The 27,445-nt window shown below is 44.8% G+C and overlaps 1 protein-coding gene across 4 annotated transcripts in view; it reads right to left on the bottom strand.

Annotated features, from left to right (window-relative positions):
* Nucleotides 1-8,420: 8,420 nt before the first annotated feature.
* ZFP64 (ZFP64 zinc finger protein) overlaps nt 8,421-27,445 on the bottom strand; it is a 114,987-nt gene continuing 95,962 nt past the window's right edge. For all 4 annotated transcript variants that reach the window (XM_063634207.1, XM_063634205.1, XM_055265650.2 and 1 more), the window contains 4 exons: nt 22,846-22,992; nt 21,791-21,853; nt 12,501-12,752; nt 8,421-9,679 (listed from right to left, as the gene is read on the bottom strand). In XM_063634207.1, the coding sequence (XP_063490277.1) occupies nt 8,970-9,679; nt 12,501-12,752; nt 21,791-21,853; nt 22,846-22,992 (1,172 nt within the window). In that variant the 3' untranslated portion in view covers nt 8,421-8,969. The remainder of the gene's footprint in view (nt 9,680-12,500; nt 12,753-21,790; nt 21,854-22,845; nt 22,993-27,445) is intronic.

The following is a 27,445-nucleotide window of genomic DNA, read 5'->3' as shown; positions in this document are numbered from 1 at the left end:
GTGGATCACCTGAGGTCCAGAGTTTGAGACCAGCCTGGCTAACATGGTGAAAACCCATCTCTACTAAAAATACAAAAATTAGCTGGGTGTGGTGGCAGATGCCTGTAATCCCAGCTACTCGGGAGGCTGAGGCAGGAGAATTGCTTGAACTGGGAGGTGGAGGTTGCAGTGAGCAGGGATCGTGCCACTGCACTCCAGCCTGGGCAACACAGTGAGGCTGTCTCAAAAAAAAAAAAAAAAAAAAAAAAAAAAAAAAAAAAAAAAAAAAAAAAACTCAAGGTGATAGACACCCCCAAATACATTGACTAGATCATGACACATTCTATGCATGTAACAAAATATCACGTGTATCCTATAATCACAAATATATATTAATAAAAAAAATTTTTAAAGCGATAGTTTAAAATTCAATACCATATCTCATAAGCTGCTCTGACCGGCTAGAGCAGGAGTTGGGGAATTACGGCCTATGGGTCAACTCTAGCCAATAACCTGCAAGTTAAATTGAAATTTTTATTGAGATAATTGTAGATTCATGTTCAGTTGTAAGAAGTAAAACAGAAAAAGCCCTTGTATGCTTCGCTCCGTTTCTCCAGTGGTAATCCACCTGTTTTAGGTAATCTACCACCATGAGCTAAAAACAATTTTTGAATTTTTTTTCTTTTTGGAAAAGAGTTTTTCTCTGTTGCCCAACCTGGTGTGCAGTGGTACAATTATGGCTCTGGGCTAGGGACTGGGCTAGGATTAGTGAAGAAATGAGTATCTGGAATAAAAATTCTTTCAAAGATTAAAAATTCTATGTGACACCTGCACCATTGATTCTCTTAAACATTGATACAAAAACTGTTTTCTTGCAACCAGGGACAAATGGATAACTGAAGTAGTTAATATTTGGTTTTTCTCAAAATCCAGGGTTGTCTATATATTAATTCATTCTGTCACCCAGGCTATGGTACAGTGGCGTGATCACAGATCATAGCAGCCTCTATCTCCTTGGCTCAAGCGATCCTCCTGCCTCAGCCTCCCGAGTAGCTGGGACTACAGATGCATGCCATCATACCTGGCTAATTTTTAACGTTTTTTATAGGGACGGGGTCTCCCTATGTTGTCCAAGCTGGTCTCAAACTCCTGGCCTCAAGCAATCCTCACATCTTGGCCTTCCAAAGCACTGGCATTACAGGCATGAGCCACTGCTCATGGCCACGTCTATGCCTTTTAAAAGAACTATACACAGAGAATCAATTTCTCTTAAAGAGATAGTTTATCAAAAGGATGCTTAAAGCTAACAAGTACAGATGACACTGGGCTGGGTACTAGAATTAACTGTTATTCATGTGTTGCCCCTCCCAGCTATGGGATAAAAATCCTGCCCTTAGCATTAGGGTGAAATCAGTCTTTTGTGACCTTTCAAGAAATACATACCGCACAGTGTGAGAAAGAGCACGTGAGTACAATGCCTTTATAATTTTGGAATTCACAAATGTACATTTGTTTTCTGTAAGCCTAAGTCCCTCAAACTAACACACGAAGATTGAGCCATCTGAAGAGCAGTTTATGGGAAAAAGACTAATAGAGAGGTATTACAAAGAGCTCTATGCAAGGGTTTTTAATTTTTTATGGAGATGAGGTCCCACTATGTTACCCAGGCTGGTCTCGAACACCTGAGCTCAAGGGATCCTCTCACCTTGGCTTCCCAAAGTGCTGGGATTACAGGCATAAGCCACTGTATCTGGCCCACAGGTTTTTTTTTTTTTTTTTTTTTATGTGGGGGGGAGTAAGTATTCAAATGCTGGTTCTACTTGTTCTGGTTAAGATGGAAGCAACTGCAAGTCAAAAAAAAAATTTTTTTTTTTTGAGGCAGAGTCTCTGCCTCCCCGGTTCATGCCATTCTCCTGCCTCAGCCTCCTGAGTAGCTGGGACTACAGGCACCCGCCACCACGCCCGGCTAATTTTTTTTTTTTTTTTTTTTTTTTTTTTTTGAGACGGAGTCTTGCTGTCGCCCAGGCTGGAGTGCAGTGGCGCAATCTCGGCTCACTGCAAGCTCCGCCTCCCGGGTTCACGCCATTCTCCTGCCTCAGCCTCTCCGAGTAGCTGGGACTACAGGCGCCTACCACTGCGCCCGGCTAATTTTTTGTATTTTTAGTAGAGACGGGGTTTCACCGTGGTCTCGATCTCTTGACCTCGTGATCCGCCCACCTCAGCCTCCCAAAGTGCTGGGATTACAAGCGTGAGCCACCGCGCCCGGCCTACGCCCGGCTAATTTTTTGTATTTTTAGTAGAGATGGGGTTTCACCGTGTTGGCCAGGATGGTCTTGGTCTCCTGACCTCATGATCCGCCTGCCTGGGCCTCCCAAAGTGCTGGGATTACAGGTGTGAGCCACCGTGGCCAAGTCAAAATGTTACTAAGAAAACTGGACCCCAGAAACTCCTTTAACATCAGACTTTTTGAGACAGAGCCTTGCTCTGTCACCCAGGCTGGAGTGCAGTGGTGTGATCTCAGCTCACTGCAGCCTCCACCTCCTTGGTTCAAGCAATTCTTGTGCCTCAGCCTCTTGAGTAGCAGGGATTATAGGCACATGCCACTACACTTGGCTAATTTTTGTATTTTTAGGAGAGACAGGGTTTCACCATGTTGGCCAGGCTGGTCTCGAACTCCTGGCCTCAAATGATCTGTCCTCCTCAGCCTCCCAAAGTACTGGGATTCTAGGTGTGAGTCACCGTGCCCAGCCTTAACATCAGAGATCTAATGTGAGGTCAGGGGGACAGTGTATGAAATTTTCCAAGTCCAGGAACTTGGATGTGAAAATCTTTTATTTTTAAAAATTTTGTGTAGACACAGGGTCTCACTGTTGCCTAGGCTGGTCTCAAACTCCTGGCCTTCAGTTATCTGACCACCTTGGCCTCCCAAAGTACTTAGGTTGCAGGCATGAGCCACTGCAGCTGGCCAGAAAATGAATCTTTAGTTTCACTAGCCTCTGAATGAAATCCAGTATTTCTGCCAATTTTGGATGTAGGCACCAAATCACAGTAGCATTAGCCAACCTGTGCTTTAGTCAACAAAATTGGGTATTTTCATGTAACATCATGGCCATTATAGATTGCTACTTCAAAATAAAAGTAGTTACTAGATCTGCTGCTAGATCTTGTATTTAGTGTTAATAAAAACACACTTAACAATTTAAAAATATTTTGATAACTATTATTTTAATGGCAGTTTCCTTTTGCAAACCTATGCATTTTATTCAAGACCAGCCTGGGCAACATGGTGAAACCATCTCTACTGAAAATATAAAAATTAGCTGGGCGTGGTGACATATGTCTGTAATCCCAGCTACTCGGGAGGCTGAGGTGGGATAATTGCTTGAACCTGGAGGGCAGAGGCTGCAGTGAGTACCACTGCACTCCAGCCTGGGTGACAGAGCAAGACTCTGCTTCAGGAAAAAAAAAAAAAAAAAAAAAAAAAGGAAGCTAGTGGAGAAAGACTACAGGTGCCAGAGTTCAGCACAGCAGGTTTGACTCCCGTGTACCAGCTGCAATGATGCTAAGCAAGTTAACGTCTCTGAAGATCAATTTTCCCTTGCAAAGATGAGGGCAAATGCCCTCCATTGTGAAGACCCATCAAAATCATGGAGGGGATACTGGTGAATGTTAGTGGGCGCCAGTGCTTGTTCCTCCCATCCAGAGACCTGGCTGGTCACCCCTATCCAGGAGTCTTGATTTCAATGGTCGAAGGCCCTTCCCACAGCTTTCCAGTGATGCAGACAGGCTTAGGTATGCCCTTTTCTTCAGAAAACTGGCTATTTTGCAAAATCCGATGCAAAATATTTTCAAAATTGTTATTCAAAAAATTCAGAATTTCAAGTCGGTGACAGAACGAACATGCAACCAAACAGGGGGCCTCCTGACTATGGGCCCTTTGTGACAGCACAGCCCATGAAGATGGTCCGTCTCCAACTCACGCGGCTCTTCCCACCCTGGTTCCACAATACAATCACCCACAGGACTTTAGAAACTAGAGATGCCCTTATACCTCCCCCGAGAGATTTCAAACACCAAAGAGGCTCCCAGCGGATTGCAGCAGGCAGGCACGGTCGAGTGCTATGGAGTAGAGCCTTGGGATGCCTTGGCCCAACATCCACAAGCAGCAGGCAAAATTGTCCCCACAAAGCCCCGATAATAAGACAAATGCTTGCGAATGGAACACCTCAGCGTCTTTAGGACCCATATCACATGCCCCACGGAAAACGCTATTAATACCTCCAACCCCTATGAGCCTGCCTTACTGTGCAGAGAGCAGAGGATGCTCATGGGTTCAGCATCTCCCCTTCCAGGTTTTAACCGACACAGCCCACTCCAGAGGAACCTGCTTCCCCGTGTCCTTTGTAGAGCTATGGTGTGTGACTAGGTGGGGAGGCAAGCAGCAGCTTATGTGCGACTTTCCAGCAGTGTTAAGGACATGACCTTCTGTCCTGGTTGGAGCTTAAGGTGTCATCTGCGACTATGTGTTGAAGATGTGTGTGGCAGGGGGCATGGGAAGATAGAAATCATGATCCCTGCTGATCATAAGGCCACAGTACCTAGATCTTGGTTATTCCTCCTCCCCCTACAAAAGAAAAAAAGCAAGCAGGGCTCAGGGGGTGGGGGAGACAGAGGGAAGCCAACTTCTCTTAAGTCAGTAGATTGTATCATTAGGCCAAATGCCTGACATGACCCATTTTACAGAAGAGCAAAACAGACTCAGATGACATCCCTCTAGCTGAACGAGGCAGGATTTCCCATCTTCAACTGCATTCGCTTATAACTAACAAAAAAAAAAAAAAAAAAAAAAGGTGGCTTCTCAGAGTAGAAGGATGGTTGCCAGGAGTTGGGGGAAATGGGGAGATGTTGATCAAAGGGCACAATCTTTGTTATGACATGAACAAATTTGGGGTTGTAAGGCACAGCATGGGTGGTGGCGGCTGTGTTGATCTGTGGTAGTCATTACACAATGCTTAGGTATTTCCAATCAACACATTATAGACACTGAATATATACAGTCTTTGTCAGTTAAATATTTAAAAGAGGCAGCTTTTGGCCAGGCACGGTGGCTCACGCCTATAATCCCAGCACTTTGGGAGGCCGAGGCAGGTGGATCACGAGGTCAGGAGTTCGAGACCAGCCTGGCCAACATAGTGAAACCCTGTCTCTACTAAAAATACAAAAAATTAGCAGGTCATGGTGGCAGGCGTACGTATTCCAGCTACTTGGGAGGCTGAAGCAGGAGAATAGCTTGAACCCAGGAGACAGAGGTTGCAGTGAGCTGAGATCGCGCCATTGGATTGCAGCCTGGGCGACAAGTGTGAAACTCCATCTCAAGGAAACAAGAGAGAGCTTCTAGGATGTCACCACCCTACCCAATTTATTACTGGGTCACATTGTTCTGTTTTAGGGAAGTTTCTTCCCCTTATCCTTCAGTTTCTGCATTTAAAGAGGGACAGGGGCTAGGTGGGGTGGGAGAGGCCATGGCCTCAGGCACACATTTAAGGTGGTATCCCAAATCTCAACTGATGGAGGTAAATACCATAACGCAACTTTTTAAAAACCAAAATGAATGCAAAAGAAACCTACAACGAACAGGATGTCAGAACTCAACACAGGATCCAACTCTGCTTGCACAGCCGTGACTTGCCCTAATCCCAGGCCAACTTTCCACAAAACTATGAAAACAAAGCAGATGACCTGTGGGGCCACCATTTGCCAATCTGCATTAAAATATTTTTTGGCGACCGAGTTCTTGGCACTCCCTTAAGTCTCATTTTCCAGGCGAGTGCCTCACCCTATCCCAGCTCTGGGCAGCACCTGGGAGAAAAACGCCTGCAGACAGGTCAAGTTCTTAGTACAGTGCCTGGCTCAGTCATGATGGCAACTTGAATTGAGGCTCATCTGCTTTCTTAGAAGAGGTTAAATACAGGGAGACAAACAAGCTATTTGTGTTCTGTAGTGTCTAGAAGGCAACAAGAAACCTTAAGCAGAGGGGCGGGAGATCGCCTTGATTTCTGCTCTTCAAGGGAGATTTTACAAGCTGATCTGAGTAAAGATCAAAAGGATCCAGTTTTCCCCAATACCTAACTGGAAACTCATCTGTCTGCAGCATGAAGCAACACCTTCCTTAAAGTGGCCCCACAAAATTTTTTTAAAGATGGAGTCGCATTGCTACCCAGGCTGGACTTGAACTCTTGGGCTCAAATAGTTCTTCCCAGCTCAGTCTCCCAAGTAGCTGGGACCATAGACACTCATTACTGATGCTGGTTCAATTTCATGTTAACTTTCTCCCTTGCCTTTTATCCAAGGCCAATCAACCCTGTTGCTTGTACTTAGGGGTTAACAGACTGGCCTTCCAAATCATGTCCTTTTTATAAATAAAGTTTTATTGGCCCACAGCTAAACTTATTTCCTTCCCTATTCTCTGTAGCTGCATTACAGTGGCCAAGTTGGAACCTCTGTGCTACAACAGCAGTGGCAACAGAGCTGATGACAAGTAGGACCAGCAAAGCTCAAAACATTTACTATCTGGCCCTTAACTGAAAAAGTTTGTGGATCCCTGGGGCTCAGGTGAAGTCAAACTGCAAACATTCTCAGTTTCCTCTTGCAGATCCAGAGGGCTCTGCAAATCAAGGCTGGTGTAAGAATTGCCATTCTGGTCTGTGCCATGTCAGCTGCTCCTTTCTATTAAGGCTGTTTTATTTGGTTATCACCTGTACATTTTAAGTCTCATTCTAGCAGGTTTAGCCAGTTCAGCCCCCACTTCTGAATAATTTAACCCCACCCACTGCCACCTTCTAATTTCCTAGAAATGGTAAGGTAAGACCACCCCTACTCCTACAAGTTTCCTGGTCCTAGACTTCCCTCTTAGCCTACTTTTCTGAATCTTGGAATTCTTACCAGTCTCAAAAATTCTTTTAAGTTTCCCAATTTTTTTTATAATATTCATTCAGCCTTATTCTCTTGAACTACACTCTCAGCTTTGTGCATATCCTATTTGTGTGTCTGCCAGAAAATTTGGTATCTTTTAGTGTGTTTTACAAGTCACACTTGCCAGTTCAGAGCAAAGTCCTCTGCAGGAGGGTTTGCTACATTCTAAGACCATGGGCCAAATCTAGCCTGCCACCTGTTTTTATAAAGTTTTATTGGAACACAGACACATTTGTTTTTTCTTGCAATCTATGGTTGCTTTTGCACTAAAACCACAGAGCTGAGTAGTTGCAAAAAACTTTATGGCCCCCACCCACTGCCTGAAGTATTTAATATCGGGTTCACAGCTTTTTACTCACCTCTGCTCTATTGGGAATCCAAGTTTGCTGGGTGATACCAGCTTGGATATAAAATCCTTAAAGTCCATACAGTTGTTAACAACAACAAAAAATGCCTTCTAAAAAGGCTGATATCTTTCCTCTTTACCTAAAGAGCTATAACAAGAAGTACAAGGAACGTTTATGTGATTTCAATCTATGGGTTCCCACTTGAAAGGTCAACCTTCTAGAACAGAAACGCAGATCACTCATGACAAACAGCAGAAAGGTAACAATAGCAACTGTACAATAGCACCAGCATTCAGTAACCAAACACTTTTCTGATCAAAACCATTATCTCCAAAGAGACTAATTCTATCCTGGGTCTCTGTCATCATTTTAATCTTTTCGTCCTACCATAGACATTCAGCAGTACACCATCACCTACCTGATGTAAAACTTAAACGGAGTCAGATTTGCCCAAACTACCACCATTCACAAAATAAACTAGGTACCTCTATTTCAGAAGTGAAATAGTCCCTTCTTTACAACCTATAAAATCTTACATCCTTTTTTCTTAGTTTACCAAGAACAATGGATCTACTTAATCTGTTTCAATTCCAGAGATGTTCAGCTTGATGAGGGCACACAAGAATTTATATTTAAAAAGAGTATTTGAAGATGCCAAAAGTAGAAACCAAGCAACTTTGGATAAGTATTATATCCACTGAGATTTCATAACCTCCTAAAGGTCCATCTACGAGAAGAGGTTGGATTTTCAGTAGTTTGTCGGTTCAGCAAACACTAAATGCTTTCCGTGATGAAACAGATGTTGGTGTGAGGCTGTCCCACGTATCACATATCCCAGCACCAAGCTCAGGGCCCACTGGGCCCCTGGACTTTTCTCTCCAAATAGAAGTAAACAGAATTTTGAATTCCACAACAGACAAGCACAGGCTGGGCTAGTTAGCTTGATCTTTGGCGCCACCTCCAGATCAAACTGCATTTCATTTTACTACAGTAGGAACTCATTGAGAAATCCAATGTGCGTTTATAATTAAGTTACTGAATGGGGTGCGGGCTGGAGATGGAGAACCTCCTACCGTAACTGTCTGTGGAGGGCTGCAAAATTGAGTGTTCCTTACATCATGCTACCATGAGTCTGCCTTTTTTTTTATTGTAAGACAACAGGTAAAAGAAACCACACAAACATATAGGGCAAACACTCTTAGAACGATCACCCAGGTTATGAAATAGAAGTTTTCCAGCAACCCCAGACCCTTCATGTACACCTTCCTCACTTTAACCCTTTCCACTCTAGAGATTAGTTTTAGTTTTCTATATCATCTAACTAGTTTAATAATTCCATCAGAGATGGATCAGTTTTAAAATTGGAATCCGTTACGTAGAAGCTATCCCCATTGGATAGAGCAGGGCTTGGCAGACCCCGCCTTTCAATGACCAAGTCGACTTGCTCAGATAATCCTTGGGGGGAAGGGACAAATGTGAGAAGTCTCCACAGCCCTGCTTTGCTTTGCTTTCGTCACTGTCGTCCAGCCATCGCCTCTGGAGGCCTGTGAAGTTGGAGCGGCCAGCCCCAGAAGCGGTGTCCAAAAGCCTGTCTCACTGGCCTCACCTCTGGAGGGCTGGGCAACAGCACTGGTCAGAAGTTCCGACAGCTGACCACCCTCTTCGGCTGAGCTAGAGGTCTTGGCTGGGCTCTAGGGGAGCCTCGAGCTGCCCCACGGAGACCAGGGTGCTGAGCTGCCCCGAGGCACCGCTTTCCGGTGGGAAGGTGACCAAGTCTGAGTTCTTGTTCTCACTCTGATCACTGTGCTGCTTCTTGTGGCATCTCAGAGAGTCATCCCTGACGAAGGAGGCACCGCAGGTCTCACAGCGGAAGGCCCTCTGCGTCACGATCTTGGCCACGTGCTGGGAGCTGCTCTCTCTGAGCCCTTCCTTGCCCAGAGGGGCCCGGTTCTCCGTCTTGGCCTCGTCCCTGTGCACCTTGTCGATGTGCTTGGCCAGGCTGCTGGGCCGCTTCGTGTCGAAGCTGCAGAAATCACACTTGAAGGGACGGTCCTTACAGTGGACTCTGCTGTGCACGCGCAGGGCGGCCGCGCTGGAGCAGGAGTAGCTGCACTCTGGACACTTCTCCGGGTGGTCGGCCTGGTGCAGCCGGCTGTGCTCCAGGAGGTCAGCCCGGTCCCGGCCCTGGAAGGCACAGTGCAGACACTTGAAGGTGTGCTTGATGCGGATGTGCGATTTGAGATTCGCCTTCATGGTGCAGCGGACGTCGCAGAACTCGCACTTGAAAGGCTTCTCCCCCGAGTGCACGATCATGTGCCTTTTCAAGTCCGAGCTGATTTTGAACTTGGCGCTACAGAGCCAGCACTGGAAGGGGGTATCCCCTAGCAATGGAAGGTGTGTTTCCATTAGAACAGGCAGGCAAAACAGACCCTCCCACCCCAACCTGCCTCAGCACACTTGGCCGCAATGAGATGTTTGGGTTTTGTGAACTCTACCCCCAATCTCCTAATGACAACACTTGTGTATATTAATGCAATCCTCACAACAATCCTATGAATGGGTACTATTATCCCCACTTTACAGATGGGGCAACTGAGGCTCAGAGAGGTCAAGTTACTTGACTCAGGTCAAACAGCAGAGATTTGGAACCCAGGCACTGTGGCACTCAAGTCCATACTCTTGATGACCCCTTCAGTTTCAAATCTAAACTCCCATTTAACCTGACATCCCAGAATTGAATGTGGAAGAAGTGAGATTTAAATTACAAACAACTGCTTCAAATCAAGCGAAGACCTGTGAAGATGCTTACTATAGTGTTTCATCTATATGACATCAGTTATTGAGCTTGTATTTCAAGTTAAAGTTTCTTACTTTTATAACTACAGGCTAAATTTTATTTATAATATTAATGCATAATTATGGCAGCAGGGGACAAATAATAAAGAGCCATGGTCTCTTTAATTTAGAGTCCCATTCCCTGGAGACATTGCTAAGGGTTTCTAGTTGTTTTGGAGGTTGCTGCTTTAAATGTCAGTTAAATATACACGAAGATAAGCATCTTATCCTACACATCCCATCCTTTCCCTAGCCTCTCCCTGCATTCTGGTGGTTGTGACTTTTACACTTTTAAGCTGAGTAGTAGCCTCACATCTTAGTCCATCAGCTTCTGAGATTTTTTGAAGATTCACTCTCTTCTCCACACTTAACTCCTCACTTGTTAGAAGTAGCTTTCTTTTCACCTTTAAGTAAAAAAGTATTTCCATTCTGTCTGGTGAATTCTCACACTTTAATCATTTTCAGATTTCAAGTTCAGAAGCCAACTATAAATGATTTAAACGGTGACTGGGAATGTGATATTCATCAGAGCCAAACACTGCACCAGGATTACAATCACTTCCTTATAAGTCTGCTGTCACACTCATGCCAGTGGATGGAGTAACTACCCATATAATTCTATTTTCTTTTCTTACATGCTGCTCATTTGGGGGCACACTTTAGCTTGCTTCTTGATTAGACTGTATTTCTTGAAAAAAGGAATCTCAATTTCAGAAGTCATCCGCTCTCATAATTTTGTAACTTTCACATGGAATTTTTAAAATGGATTTTTAAAACTTCTGATTTAGTTTATCTTGACCTTCTATACAAGTATCAGCCTGATATTTCTCTTTGCTGCAATCCCAGTTAGCCATATTCAGGTATTCACATATCAAATATCTCATGACAGATGTTTTCTCCCTTCCTTTGCTAGAGTTTATCTTCTAGTAACTCCCACTAGCATGGTGGCTGGGAGTAAAGTCTTGAGTCCTTGCACATCGTTCTATTTTGCTCTCATACTTGAGGTAGTTTGGCTGGGTATAGAATTCTAAGTTCAAAATCATTTCCCAACTCTTGAGGGCACTGTTCCATTGTCTCCTAGAAGCCAATACTACCCAGACATATTTCTAGATATAGATGTCCCCTGTCCACTCCCTTCCATCCTGATTGGAATCTTGTGAGCACTTTTACTTTCCTGGCCCCTTAGAATTGTGGACTTCATTTCTCATTTGATTTTCTATTTTCACTCTATTTTCTTCTCACTTCCATTTTCTTTTCTTCCTAGATCTGGTCAGAAACCAGACTTCAGGACTGGCTCTTATTCTCAGTTCACTCACCCAGTTTTTTCCCCCTAATCTCTGGGAAATTAATTTTATAGCTAGCAATCCTAGTTTTATTTCATACCTCTTTTGTTCTCATTATCTCTTCATAGGTCTCTGTTTGTATGCAACATTTCTGCCAATGGGTAGATACCAATTAGAACGTGAAAATTACCCAAGTACTCTTACTTCCAGGAATAGTTATTGACTTGGCTCATTTTATTCCATTCGTTTCCTATAAATGACTCATGATCCTTGGTTGACTATATTTGGGAAAGTAGACTTGTTTAATGATTAGACATGGATGCCAGAGGTTTCACCTGCTACTGGGTTGGTTGGGCAGTTTTGCCAGGCCTTGGCTAGTCCTCCAAGCTTTGTGGCCCTGGCTGTCTACATGCTTGTTCCATGCCCAGAGCCCTCAGGGCACTTGGATATTGGCTGGGAACATTGGCTTCCAACTGTATGGCTGCCTCCCATTTGTCTGCTGGGACACAGCTTTCTATACTCAATTTTAAACATCACTATGTTCCTGTCTGCTCACCATTTCCCAGGAATTCACTGAAAATTTTCAACTTATGAGCATCTTTATGAATATCTCAAACCCCATTTTTCCATGCCACAATGAGTTGGTCCTATCATTATTTCAGTAGGGTCCCATAAAGAAAGGAAGGAAGTTCCTAAGATTAAAAGTTTGTGATTTTTAATTATACTTAATGGATCCTGCTACATTCCAAATTTAGCCATGCAATCAGTGTATACATTTACTGAAACATCTAGTTTATAGGTCTGACTTGAGATACATCCTTGGCTTCTTGGCAGTTATAGTGGGTATCCACTCCCAGCTGGATTCTATGTAGTCAAGATATGAAACCCAGATGTCAGTCATATTTTACCAAAAGCTGTTGTTCCAGCAACAGAAAAATGACAAATCTCACCATTATCACAGAAGTTCCAAATTATTGTACTTCTACCACACCAAGTCATTTAAGTTGCTTGTGCTGTTAAGTAACCGAAGGTTAAGAAATTAGAGAAAAAGTAAGGGACTGAGGTTTCCCGGTTGGGGACTCACCCGTGTGGGATCGCAGGTGGACGGTGAGCTGGCTGGAGTTGCGGCTGGCATAGGGGCAGAGCTGGCATTTGTACGGCCGCTCATCAGAGTGGATCCGCAGGTGCTTCTTGAGGCTACTGCTGTCCACGGCGGCGTAGTCACACAGGTGACACTTGTGTGGCTTCACACTGGTGTGGCACCGCATGTGCATGGTCAGGTTGTCCTTCCGGCTGAAGCACTTGTCACAGAACTCACACTTGTGTGGTTTGTCTCCTTCAAACACATAAGGAGTCAAAGTTAAGGGTTTTTTGGTCAAGATGGCTACAGAGATTTGACCAAGATGGCAGCCTGGGCATATGGGTGTGCTGCCTCCTCCTGTCCAAATACCGAGAGAGAAAGATACTGACGTCTACATCAGCATATTGGGAAACAAGAATGTGTGTCATTCATTGATAGCTCAGAAATCCTAAAGGAAAGATGACATAAAAATCTGATTGATGGAGGAAATTATAGGCCAAACTGTCTGGGAAAAATGGCAGTGGTTATAGAAGTACTCAGGATAAGAAGTGGCAGCTGTAGGGATCTTGGACAGCTTCATAAACCACATAGAGAATGGTCAGGTGGACCCTTTCCTCTCACTTCTTCCAAACAGCAAGCAGCATGGCATCTCCCCCTAGGCTGTTGGTCAAAGGGTGCTGAGGTCAGAAAAAGAATACAAGGGCCTGGTAGTTAGAGATGCCAGGGACAGCAGAAGACCATATACCCAGAACATTTCCATCCAGCCATGTTTCATCACTACCCCCTAGCCCAACCCTTCCAGGCTGATCATATCTAAATAAAAGTTAGTTTACCCGATAAACAAATGCTTGAGGAAAGCCAGAACCAGAAAGACATACCCAAGTCAAGAACTTAGTTACTAAAGCAAAGGGAGAAAATGAAATTAGAGAAATGACAACCATGGACATCAAAATAAAAGTTCTAATAAGTTGACCAGCAAAAAGGGTGTCAAATGACAGCTATTGATGGACATATGTCATCATACATTTGTCCACACCCACAGAATGTACAACACCAAGAGTGAACCTTGGCCAGGTGCGGTGACTCACACCTGTAATTCCAGTGCTTTGGGGGGCTGAGGTGGGTGGATCGCTTGAGCCCAGGAGTTTGAGACCAGCCTGGGCAACATGGAAAAACCCTGTCTCTACACAAAAAATACAAAATATTAGCTAGATGTGGTGGTGCATGCCTGTAGTTCCAGCTACTTGGGAAGCAGAGGTGGGAAGATCACCTGAGCCCAGGAGGTTGAGGTTGTGAGCAGAGATCGTGTCACTGCACTTCAGCCTGGGTGACAGAGCAAGACACTGTCTCAAAAAAAAAAAAAAAAAAAAAGTGGACCCTACTGTAAACTATGGTCTTTGGTTGAGAATGTTGTGTCAGTGCAGGTTCATCTATCATAAAAACGCATGACTCAAATGTAATGTTGGTAATGGGGAAGGCTGTGCACGTGGAGGAGCAGGGAGCATATGGGAAATATCTGTATCTTCTCGTCTTTAGGTTCACTTTTGCTGTGAACCTAAAACTGCTCTTATAAAAACAAAACAAAAACAAAAAGCCACCTATTAAGAAAAATCTTAGAAATGGAAGATACAGCTAAAGAATCTCCCAAAAGGACAAGAGGGAAAAGATGCCAAAAGGTAAGACAAGAAAGCTCATTCTAGATGGTTCAGGATAGAACAGAGAAGAATTATTTCCCAACACTAAAGACAGACATGCATCTTATTTAGAAGCAGGGTGGTCCAATTTCAGAACTCTAAGAAGGGTGAGATCTGGAAGCTTCCAGAAAGAAGACCACCAGCAAAATGCTCACATCAGCATAAAGCTCCTCAGAACAGTGGATGCTAGCAAGATAGGAACAGGATCTTCAACTTTCTATAGAAACTGTTTTAATAGAATCTTATACTTGAATTAGCATTCAGTGAGAGGAGAACATAGTTGATATGTCATAACTTGGTATCACACTTAAACACTGTACACCAGAATAAAAAATAAGGGTGATGGTGAAGGTAAGATAGGAATATGAGAAAATAGTACTATGGAAAAAGTATAGCTTTCAGACAAGAGAAAAACAACCATCAAAAGACTTGGTTGGGGCAACTGGGCATGGTGGCTCACACCTGTAATCCCCCGGCACTTTGGGGGGCCAAGGTGGGCAGATCACGAAGTCAGGAGTTCGAGACCAGCCTGGCCAACATGGTGAAACCCTGTCTCTACTAAAAATACAAAAATTAGCTGGGCTTGGTGATGCGCACCTGTAATCCCAGCTACTGGGGAGGCTGAGGCAGGAGAACGGCTTGAACCCAGGAGGAGGAGGTTGCAGTGAGCTGAGATTGTGCCATTGCACTCCAGCCTGGGTGATAGAAAAACAGAGCAAGACTCTTTTTTTTTTTTTTTTTTTTTTGAGACAGACTTGGTTGGGCACAATGGCCCACATCTGTAATCCCAACACTTTGAGAGGATCACTTAAGTCCAGAAGTTCTAGACCAGCCTGGGCAACATACTGAGATCCTGACTCTACAAAAAAAAAAAAAAGGATTAGCTAGGTGTGGTGGTACACCCTTGTAGTCCCAGCTACTTGGCAGGCTCAGGTGGGAGGATCACATGGGCCCAGGAGGTGGGCTCTGATCATACCAGTGCACTCTAGCCTAGGTGGCAGAACAAGAACTCGTCTCAATGAAACGAAAAAACCAAACATAGACAGCACAAAATAAAAATCACATCAAATATCAGATAACTAGATGTCAAAGTAAATATTATAAACAAAAATGTATTACATTTCCCTCTTAAAGATTTAAATTATAGGTCAGGTGCTGTGGCTCACGCCAGTAATCCCAGGACATTGGGAGGCCGAGGCAGGAGGATTGCTTGAGGCCAGAAGGTTGAGACCAGCCTGGGCAACACAGGGAGAGCTCATCTCTACTTTAATAAAAGTTAAAAAATATATTTAAGTTAAATTAAGAAAAAAAGCCACTAAATGCTCTGAAGATACCTAAATCAAAGTGATAGGAACAGAATAGAAATTCTAGAAAAATGCTTTAAAAGTGGGAACATCAATTTTAGCATCAGACAAAATAGAAATCATGGTAAAATCCATTAAAAATTTCATATGGATGAGAGAGTTCAGTATGTAGATAAAAGTCAAACTTCTATGAGTGTAACATGGCTTCACAAATGGTTTTTCAAAAATGTCAGCTTGGAAGTTTTAGAATGTCTTTTAGGACAGTTTTTGTCAAAATTAGATTACAAACTCCAGAAACAGGTAAGTTTCCTATTTCAAAACCTATGGCGTGGCTGAGCGTGGTGGCTCACGTCTGTAATCCCAGCACTTTGGGAAGCCAAGGTGGGCAGACCACCTGAGCTTGGGAGTTCGAGACCAGCCTGACCAATATTGGAGAAACCCCGTCTCTACTAAAAATACAAAAAAATTAGCTGGACGTGGTGGCACATGCCTGTAATCCCAGCTACTTGGGAAGCTGAGGTAGGAGAGTTGCTTGCACCCAGGAGGTGGAGGTTGCGGTGAGCCGAGATTGCGCCATTGCACTCCAGCCTGGGCAACAAGAGCAAAACTCCGTCTCAAAACAAAACAAACAAAAAACCTATAGTCTATAATGGCTTTAAAGAAGTTTGTAGGTTTAAGTTCACTTTTAAGAAAATGCTGAAATCAAGTGCACAGTATGCAATTCAAGAAACCAAAAGAAAGAATTGAGGCTACGTATAGCACTTGATCAATAGAAGTAAAAATGGTGCTTAAGAAGGAAGGCTTAACTCAAAAAGAGAGGATACCAACAGATCAGGGTTCTTAATCTCAACACTATTGGCAATTCTTTGCTGTTTGGTGCTTTCCTCTGCATCGTAAGATGTTTAGGGGCATCCCTGGCCTCCACCCACCAGATGCCAGTAGAACCTTTCCTTCCCCAGTTGTGACAATCAAAGATGTCTCCAGACGTTGTTCCCCTGGGGGGTGAAACTGTACCTGGTTGAAAACCATTCCAATAGTTTTTGGAAAAGCAGACGGGGACTACAGACACACAAAGTCAATCGTGACTATTAAGTAGAACTTTACCCCGATAAATTTAGAAGACTCAGTAAGATGGGTGATGGCCCAGGAAGATGTAAAATTGCAAAGTCTGGATCAAAGGATCGAAAACAGGCTGCGTGCAGTGGCTCACACCTGCAATCCCAACACTTTGGGAGGCCAAGGCAGGCAGATCCGCCTTGACTCGAGGTTAGGAGTTCAAGACCTGCCTGGCCAAGGTGAAACAGCATCTCCACTGTAAAAATACAAAAATTAGCCAGGCATGGTGGTGGCATGGCTATAATCCCAGCTACTCAGGAGGCTGAGGCACGAGAATCACTTGAACCTGGGAGACAGAGTTTGCAGTGAGCCAAGATTGCACCACTGTACTCCAGCCTGGATAAGAGGAAGACTGTCTCTCAAAAACAAAACAAAACCAAAACGAAACAGATCCATAACAATGAAAAATTATGTTAAAGATCTACTCCCTAAGGTAAATTGTTTATTGTTCACAAGTATTTGCTGTAATTTCTGGGGAGAAGTATGCTTCCCTGTCCCAATAGCCTCTGGTTTGGGCATGGCGTACTCTGGCTAATGAAATATGACAGAAAGTGACAAGAATTGTTGTCAAGGGCCACTGTGTGGTTCCTCACACTTGTTTCTCTTGCCCAAGACACCCTGCGGTGTTCCCAATCAGGAGATTTAAAAAAAATTTTTTTTATAGACAGAGCCTCACTCTGTCACCCAGGCTGGAGTACAGTGGCACGATCTCGGTTCACTGCAACCTGTGCCTCCCAGGTTCAAGCGATTCTCCTGACTCACTCTCCTAAGTAGCTGGGATTACAGGCAGCTGCCACCACACCTGGCCAATATTTGTATTTTTAGTAGAGATGGGTTTCACCATGTTGGCCAGGCTGGTTTTGAACTCCTGACCTCAGGTGATCTGCCTGCCTCAGCCTCCCAAAGTGCTGGGATTACAGGCGTGAGCCACTGTGCCTGGCCATCAGGAGATTTTTATCCGGGGCCTGTGTATAAAATTTCAGGGGTCTAAGATCTCATATGGGAAATGATTACATTTTTATCTTCCCTACCTCTAACTACTGTTTAGCATTGCCTTCAATTACAGATGTAGGCAATAAACCACACTAATAACAGTGCTGGGAACCCTCGTCAATGGACATGAAATGTGGTCGTACCACATTACACTCGCTGTAGTTCTCCAAGTTATCCCTTATGCTCACTTCTGCAATTAGGGTAGTTAATATGCTAGCCACTAGCTCCTGACATTAAATGCAGGGCTTCTCTGGGACTACTGTGCATATTAACCATCCGGACTTGGGAATGTCTCATTAAGATGCAGATTCTGATTCAGTAGGTCTATAGTACAGCCCGGGTTCTTGCATTTTGATCTACCAAGCTCCCAGCTGATGTGGACACTTCTGGTCTTACCCAAACTACAGTTTGGGTAGCAAGGGTTTAAAGTATGAAATTTGAAAGTATGAAAATTGCACATTTAACATTGATGATTATATCATAATATGATTTTCAAAAATGTGATATATCTTATTAGATTTAAAGACATCTTTTTGAGAAGAGTCCATCCAAATTGCCAGGAGTGCATAGCACAACAAAGGTCAAGAATGCCTTCATCTGGCTGTTCTGGACAGAGGCAGATCTACCAACTGGGTCCTGGAGAGAAGACCACAAGGAATGCAGCTGGGGTGACTGTGGGGGACAGTGGCATATATGGAGCAGTCTTCAGTTGTCACTGAGGTTGACATTGCTATCTCAGCCTAATCTATCCTCCTCCTATGCTCCTACGGAGTGGAGCAGAGAGGGGACTGTGTGCATGTTCTACCAAACTTTCAAGGAAAGTCGTTTCTATAGTCAACTGTTTCAGAGCATAGAGAAAGATTTTGCTTCAGCTCACTTTATAACAGCTACCTGATACCAATGCCAAATGAAGAAATACAAAGTGGCATAAAAATACAAACATAAATCAGTCTTCTTTACGAAGCTAAATAAATGCCACAGGACCATCTTAAGCTAGCAATATAGGGCTGGGGGGAAGGGTGGCTCACGCCTGTAATCCTAGCACTTTGGAAGGCCGAGGCAGGAAGATCACTTGAGGCCAGGAGTTTGAGACCAGCCTTGACAACATAGTGAGACCTCATCACTACAAAATAAAATAAAATTAGCTGGGCGTAATGGGGCATGCCTGCAGCCCCAGCTACTCGAGAAGCAGAGGCATGAGGATCACTTGAACCTGATTGCACTACTGCATTCCAGCCTGGGCAACAGAGGAAGACCCTGTCTCAAAATAAATAAATAAATAAATAATAAATACATAAATAAATAAAAAGGAAAATGCAATACATTTGAAATGCAATCACTATTCCCAATTAAACACACACCTCAGAAAACCAACCTCAGAAAGCTAGAAATAAACGAATGCAATAAGTGATCTCAACTAAAATCCCAGGGGTTCTAACCCTACAATGATGGTGACATCGAAGCATGCCCATGATGAGGAATAAGACAGATGGTTTGCGTTGACTGCTACTCTTCAGTTTGAACTGAAGCACCAAAGCCAAGGCACACAAGGTCAAATACAAAGTCAGAAAGAGAAAACTTACTTGCATACGTTAATTTACTTAGGCAATCCAAAAGAACCACGTTAGAATCCCTGCCTCCCACTTACAGCTGGGTCAGAGACACCCTGACCTTTCCCCTCTTCTCTTGGTAACAGAACCTTCTTTGTAGCTGGGCACATGACCACATAGGAGAAACTTCCTTTTCCCAGCCTTCATTTCCACAGCTGGGAGTGGCCATGGGATTAAGTTCTGGCCAAACAGATGAGCTCGAGTGATGTGCCTTTAAGGTGGCAGGAGGCCATTGTGGAGCAGGCTAATGAGAGCTGTACCCTTGGGATGACAAAGCAACGCAAGAGCCTGGGTCCCTGAAACCACTGGGCCGGTGCCACACCAGCCTGATCACTTACACCTGGAACGTCATGGTGCAGAAATACTTTGGCTTTAAACCACTATTACTTGAGTCCCAGTAGTCACAAAGGATGCTACTTCTGGGTCACGCCCCAAGCGAGGAATACCGTGAGGCCTCCATGCCTTTTCTCCTACTTTCCATTAGTTAAATTCAGAGAACTAAAGCAGTCACCTTGGGCCCAGGGAAGTGGCCTAAGTTTGCTTACACTAGGGAGGTGCGTCTGCTTACCCAACTCAAGAACAAGGCGTTACCTTATGTGTCCTGGATCCCCAGCATGCTCTGCAGTACCTCAAGAAAACATTAATCCAGCCCCTGTACATCTCTTGGGGTCGACCCCAGCACTGTGGACGTTCCAGGCCTTTAATTCTTGTGAAGGTTATCTTGTGAATTTTAAGATTTTTGGCCTCCACTCACTGAATGGCAATAGCCTAGCCCCAGTTGAGAACAAGCACTCAAGTTATTTTCAGGATAAAGTCACCCACTCTGAGATTCCTCAAACGGCTCCTGAATCTGCATGCTTTCACTGACATCGTCATCCTGGTAGCCTGTCTTTCAAGGTGAAGATCAAACATTTCCTTGCTAACACGCTTGTCGGGTGATCCACCGTCCCCAGGCAAAAGTGGCCCTCTATTATAGCACAATGCCCATCTTTCTGGACAGAGACCACCATCTTTGTTCAGAAATCTCTGTCCTCTCAGTGAAGGGGTTCCAGAGGCTCATCTGGGCATGTGCTGCCCCTCTTAAAACCATCTCTCGGCTGGGCACAGTGGCTCATGCCTGTAATCCCAGCACTTTGGGAGGCTGAGGCAGGTGGATTATGAGGTCAGGAGATCAAGACCATCCTGGCTAACATGATGAAACCCCGTCTCTACTAAAAATACAAAAAATTAGCAGGGCATGGTGGTGCACACCTGTAATCCCAGCTACTTGGGAGGCTGAGGCAGGAGAATGGCATGAACCCGGGAGGCGGAGCTTGCAGTGAGCCGAGATAGTGCCACTGCACTCCAGCCTGGGTGACAGAGCGAGACTCCGTTTCAAAAAAAAACAAAAAACAAAACAAAAACAACAACCGTCATGCCCCCTTGACACTCAGTGTGGCCATGACTAAGTCCTGCTCATGTTCCCCTAGGTCAGAAGGGCTGCTGCTTCTGGGTCACAGCCCAAGGGAGGCATACTGTGGGCTCCCTGGCCCACATTCATTGCCCGCTGGTTAAGAGATGCAGAGAACTACAGCAGCTACCTCAGACCCAGAGGCTACGCCACATGTCCAGGATGGCAGAGCCATTGGACCAGCTGTGGACTCTATGCCTCCGAAGATATACTCAAGAAATAAACCAGATTACGTTTAAGCCACTGAGACTGGTTTCTGAAAGAACCAATATCCTCAACTCAAACATGCAAGTACAGGATTTGTACTACAGACTAAGGGTTGGCAAAGTGTTTTGTAAAGGGCTAGATAGTATTTTAGGCAGGACAGGCATGGTAGCTCATGCCTGTAATCCCAGCACTTTAGGAAGCCAAGGCAGGTGGATCACCTGAGGTCAGGAGTTTGAGACCAGCTTGGCCAACATAGCCAAACCCCATCTCTACTAAAAATAGAAAAATTAGCTGGGTGTGGTGGCAGGCGCCTGTAATCCTAGCTATTCGGGAGGCTGGATCAGAAGAATCACTTGAACCTGGGAGGTGGGGGTTGCAATGAACTGAGATTGCACCACTGCACTCTAGCCTGGGTGACAGAGCAGGACTCTGTCTCAAAAACAAAACAAAACAAAACAAAAAAATAGTATTTTAGGCTTTGTGCACCCTACAGTCCCTGTAACAACTACCTCTTGTAAGGCCAGAGAGCTGCAAGCAATAGGTAAATGAAGGAGCATGCCAACAGGCTGGAGTTGCCCATGGGCTGCAGTTTGTAGACTCCTGCTATGGATTATGGCACTCCTTTGCTTCAGCAAGTCTTATTTCTCTTCTCAGCAGCTGGCTGCCCTAAAAAAAAGCAACTTTAAGCCACCTTATTGCTCTAAGATTACTATAGCCACAGGCTCTGTGTAGCTCATCCTAGCAACCGCTTCATCTTCATGTCACAGCCCTTTTGCTCCTTTTCCCAAGCCCACCCCACTAGACTGAGTTTCATGAGGCAGATGAGACAGACTGTCCTGTTCATTACTGTGTCCCTAGCGCTTAATTCACATTCACTTCCTATCTTCTTACTGAGCTGTTGAACAGAATGGATACCTACCCGTGTGGATTCTGAGATGGCGGTCCAAGTCTTTCATGCCATGGACAGTTTTGAAGTGGCAACCTAGAAAAGAAAAATAAATTTTTTTTTTTTTTTTTGGAGACAGTTTTGCTCTGTTGCCCAGGCTGGAGTACAGTGGTTTGACCTTGGCTCACTGCAACCTCCGCCTCCCGGGTTCAAGAGATTCCCCTGCTTCAGCCTCCCGAGTAGCTGGGATTACAGGCGCCTGCCACCACGCCCGGCTAATTTTTGTACTTTTGGTAGAGATGGGGTTTCGCCATGTTGGCCAGGCTGGTCTGGTCTTGAACTCCTGAACTCAGGTGATCTGCCCACTCCGGCTTCCCAAAGTGCTGAGATTATAGGTGTGAGCCACCACGCCCAGCCTGAAAAATATAATTCTTAAAAGGGAACCTTGGTTGAGTGTGGTGGCTCATGCCTGCCATCCCCAAGCTTGGGAGACCAAGGTGGGAGAATCACTGGAGGCCAGAAGCTTGAGACCAGCCTGGGTAACAGACTCCCACCACCTATTAAAAAAAAAAGTTAGCCAGACATGGTGGTGCATGCCTGTAGTCCCAACTACTCAGGGGGCCGATGAGGGAAGATCACATGCACTCAGTGAGTTGGAGGCTGTAGTGAGTTATGATCACACCACTATACTCCAGCCTTAACAGAGCAAGACCTTATCTTGGGAGGCTGAGGCAGGAGAATTGCTAGAACCTGAGAGGCAGAGATTGCGGTGAGCTGAGATCACGCCATTGCACTCCAGCCTGGGCAACAAGAGTGAAACTGCCTCCAAAAAAAAAAAAAAAGTGTCTGTATATGTATAACCTCAGGGTGGAAGCTACTATGAATCCAACGTTCTGACGAGTCCCACGCTGAGCTCTGGATGCTACAGGACTCTTAGGCCCCCAGGGAAGGCTGCGTGTGCTGATGTAGATGCTCGCGTGTTGTCAGCATGCAAGAGTAACACAAGCAGGCAGCTCAGGGATTCACGCAGGGCTTGCAGATCAGTGCTTGGCTCAGAAAGGGCTCAGCACGCCGGGTTTTATTCTTACCTGGGTAGCAACAGTTGAATGTCCTCTCTCCAAGGGTGGCCATTTGTTCCCTTGCCTCTGAGGGAAGAGTGATGACAGGGGCCTTCGGAGTGTCACTGCTTTCGGTGGAGAGGCAGGTTGCTTTTGGAACTTCATCAAGTTCTGAAGCTAAAATTGAGGCATAAGGTTTTGCTTAGTTTCTCAATTATAACCGCCATGCTAACTCTTAGAATACAGTAGGTTTGGGCTTATTTCACCTCCCTTCACCTTTCCAGAAAAAACTTTAAAAAAATGAAAGCCACGTGGCCAGGCGGGGTGGCTCATGCCTGTAATCCCAGCACTTTGGGAGGCTGAGGTGGGTGGAGTATGACTTCAGGAGTTCGAGACCAGCCTGGCCAATATGGTGAAACCCCGTCTCTACTAAAAATACAAGAATCAGCCAGGCGTGGTGGCGTGTGCCTGTAGTCCCAGCTACTCGGGAGGCTGAGGCAGGAGAATCGCTGGAATCCGGGAGGCAGAGGTTGCAGTGAGCCGAGATCATGCCACTGCACTCCAGCCTAGGCAACAGAGCAAGACTCTGTCTTTACAAAAAAAAAAAAAAAAAAAAGCAAGCCATATATGCTCTGTCTTGCAAAAGTCCTCCTTCCCCTTACTACAGTTTCCAAGAAATACAGGGGACAGGACACTGTCACGTAACAGGGAAACTGGCAAAATCTAAACTAAAAAACATAATATGAGTACTTCTTAAATGGCGTGAAGACCTAGTTTTTTCAAACAATTTCTAATCCATCCCAGGCTGATATTTCTGTAAAATATAATAAACGTGAATTAGGAGAGAGGTGGAATAAGACAAAAAGAGCCCAAACAACCATTAGATACGCAAAAAGCTGGATGCCATGGCAATGTCAAACTTTTTTTTTTTTTAAGATGCTTACTCTGGATTTCTGATTTGTTTTGCCTCAGTTCAGCAAAAGGTCACAGGCCACACATCACTGATCTCCAGGATAAAACAGCTGTTTCAACAAATAACTTGAAAGAAGAAAGATGGAAGAGGAGAAAAACCAAAGACTGAGAGACTTGAGGTGGTCGACAATGTCGGGACTTTACTTGGCTCCTGATTAGAATATGCTGGAAAAGCTGTTTGAGATAGTAAGAAGTGTGCTCACTCACTGGAAGTTTGCTACAGAGGTTTTATACATTGGTGTGAAAATGGAATTAGAGCTTAAAAAGCATTCCCCATAGTCTAAGGATGAATGATGAAACATTTACAAGTTGTATGATATGCAAATTTGTCTTAAAAAATAATCCAGGGCAGGTGGAGAGCTGGCATAAGGAGAAATGAGATTGGCCACATGCAATTAATGGTTGAAGTGGATCAATGGATGAGAATTCACTATATTATTCTATTTTTAGGAAGGTTGAACTAGGTGAAATTGCCATTTTTGTTAGCCAAAATGGTCAAATAATTTCATGTTTCAATCTAATATACAGGTTTTAAGATTCCTATAGCAAAGATTAAGTACTCCTAGAAGATTCTGAAATATCTCAGAATAGACTTAAATCTAAAAGGAAAAAAGGTCCTATCAAGGTCTGAAGGTTTTTTGTTTTTTTTTGAGATGGAGTCTCGCTGTCACCCAGGCTGGAGTGCAGTGGTGCGATCTCGGCTCACTGCAAGTTCCGCCTCCCAGGTTCACGCCATTCTCCTGCCTCAGCCTCCCAAGTAGCTGGGACTACAGGCGCCTGCCACCATGCCTGGCTAATTTTTTGTATTTTTAGTAGAGATGGGATTCCACCGTGTTAGCCAGGATGGTCTCGACCTCCTGACCTCATGATCCACCCGCCTCGGCCTCCCAAAGTTTTTTTTTTTTTTTTTTTTTTTTTTTTTTTTAAAACAGAGTCTCACTCTGTCACCCAGACTGTAGTGCAGTGGCACCATCTCAGCTCACTGCAACCTCTGCCTCCTGGGTTCAAGCGATCCTCCTGCCTCAGACTCCCAGGTAGCTGGGATTACAAAGGTGTGCCACCACGCCTGCCTAATTTTTGTATTTTTAGTAGAGACAGGGTTTCACCATGTTGGCCAAGTTGGTCTTGAACTCCTGATCTCAAGTGATCCGCCCACCTCAGCCTCCCAAAGTGCTGAGACTATAGCCATGAGCCACTGTGTACAGCCATCTAAAGTCTTAAAAGATTGACTAGCTTATGAATTATAGGCCAAGGTCTGGGACTTTCTCTGTCCTAAGGTTATTACAAAAGGTAGATTATCGCTTTTATTGAGAAGTTTGTGCGGGTAAAGGAATCTTAGCATGAGGGGCTGTAGAGCACAGTGATGAGGGCTTCGGTTTTAGGCAGAGTTTGCTCAGCTATGTGCTGTGCGACTATCGGCAAGCTACTTAACCTTTCTGAGCTTCAGTTTACTCATTTGCAAAAGGAGATAACATACATGCCTCAGAGTTGCAGAGTTAAACAAGATGAAAAAATGTAAGTTCTCAGTACAGTGTCATCTGAGTAAATAGTTGTGTGGCTTCAGATGTCACAAGTGAGGACTACAGATTTCACATCCTAGCAGCTGTGCTCGAAGCCCCTCAACAAGTGATCTAGTCCAGTGGCTCTCAGCTGGGGGCCATTCTACCCCCAAAGGACACTCGGCAAGGCCTGGAACATTTTCAATTGTCATGATTCGGTTTGCGTGCATGTTTGAGAATGGCATCTAGTGGGTGAAGGCCAGGGATGCTGCTAGACACCCTACAGTGCATAGGACAGCCCCCACAAGGAAACAATGCAGCCCCAAAGGTCAATAGGGCTGGGGTTGAGAAAGTCTGCACTAGTCCTATTCCCAGTGTTTCTTCCAAGTGTAATCCTGATACTGTGTCACAATCACCTAGATCGTGGGTTCAGTGTAGTTTCCCAAGCCTTACCCTATACTCACTGAAAACTTAGGGGCAGGGGGAGGGGTGGTAGTGTGGATCAAGTAGGGACTTGTGATTCCAGGGACTTGTGATTTTTTTTGAGGCAAGGTCTCGCTGTCACCCAGGCTGGAGTGCAGTGGCACCAACATGGCTCACTGCAACCTCCGCCTTCCAGGCTCAAGCCATCCTCCTACCTCAGCCTCCCGAGTAGCTGGGACCACAGGCATGCACCACCACATCTGGTTAGTTTTTGTTTTTTTTGTAGAGACAGGGTTTTTGCCGTGTTGCCCATGCTGGTCTCAAACTTCTGAGCTCAAGCAATCTGCCCACCTTAACCACTCAAAGTGCTGGGATTATAGGCATGAGCCACCACACCTGGCCTCAGCGTCTTGCATTTTTGAAGCACTTGCCAGATGATTCTGCTGTTATTACTTGTAAGTCCTTGCTACTCAGAGGGTGGTCCCTAGAGCACCAGGATCACCTGAGAGCTTGTTAAAAATGCAGAGTCTCAGCCGGGTACAGTGGCTCACACCTGTAATCCTAGCACTTGGGGAGGCTGAGGCAGGCTGATCACAAGGTCAGATCGAGACCATCCTGGCTAACACAGTGAAACCTGTCTCCACTAAAAATACAAAAAAAAAAAAAAAAAAAAAAAAAAAAAATTAGCCAAGGTGTGGTGGCACGTGCCTGTAATCTCAGCTACTCAGGAGACTGAGGCAAGAGAATCGCTTGAACCTGCGAGGCAGAGGTTGCAGTGAGTCCAGATCGTGCCACTGCACTCCAGCCTGGCGAGAGTGACTCCATCTCAAAGAAAGAAAAAAAAAAAAAAGGCAGCAGAGTCTCAGGCCCTACTCCAAACTTACAGAACCAGTCTGTACTTTAGCCAGGTCCCCAGGTGATTCCTGAGGACAGCACATTACAATTTGAGAAGCACAGCTCACAGCCAGTGGTTCTCAGACATCAGCGTGTGTCAGAATTGCCTAGAAGGCTGCTTAAAACACAGGTGGCATGGGCTCCCCATTTGGAGTTCCTGATTGAGTAGGTATGGGGTGGAGCGTGCAATTTTTCACTTCTAACAAGTTCCCAATTGATGCCGATGCTGATCTGGGAACGATACTTTTGAGACTCTTGCTCTGTGAGCAAGAAACTGGCTCAGATGCTCAAGGTTGCAGGACTGGAAGTTTTCAGTTCATTGGAACCCACACTTGCCAGATCTGCAACCTATCCTATGTCCCTCAGGGACAGACACAAACAAAGCCTCATTACTTAGCAACACATAGTAGAAAACCATTAAACTCTTGAGGGTTTTAATTCCACAGAAGTCAAGCAAGACTGAAAACAAATCTAAGTGAGGCACTGTATAACACAGTGGTTTGGGGAACAGACTGGGAAACCAGCTGATAAGTTTCAATTCCGGTTTTACCATTAGCTGTGTCCCCTGGATAAGCTACTCAACTTCCCCGGTTCCTCAGTTTCCACATCTGTGAAATGGGTATTATGGCCGTCTCATCAGCTTAGATGAAGTTCTTTAGTATATGTAAGAGAACCTCATGTATTAGTCAATACTGTATAAATGCTATTAGTGTTATTCACTGATATACACACGTAAGATTCTACCAGATTCTCAGGGGGAGAAAAATGCTTGTTTTCAATGCAAACTAGAAAAGAGAGAGAGGTGGGTTAAAGGATGACCCAGATAGAGCATCTGACGGGGA

This window comes from Symphalangus syndactylus, chromosome 24, assembly GCF_028878055.3.
Source record: "Symphalangus syndactylus isolate Jambi chromosome 24, NHGRI_mSymSyn1-v2.1_pri, whole genome shotgun sequence".
Taxonomy (NCBI): Eukaryota; Metazoa; Chordata; class Mammalia; order Primates; family Hylobatidae; genus Symphalangus; species Symphalangus syndactylus.
The sequence above is the reverse complement of the archived record's forward strand: the minus strand, read 5'-3'. Positions and strand labels throughout refer to the sequence as shown.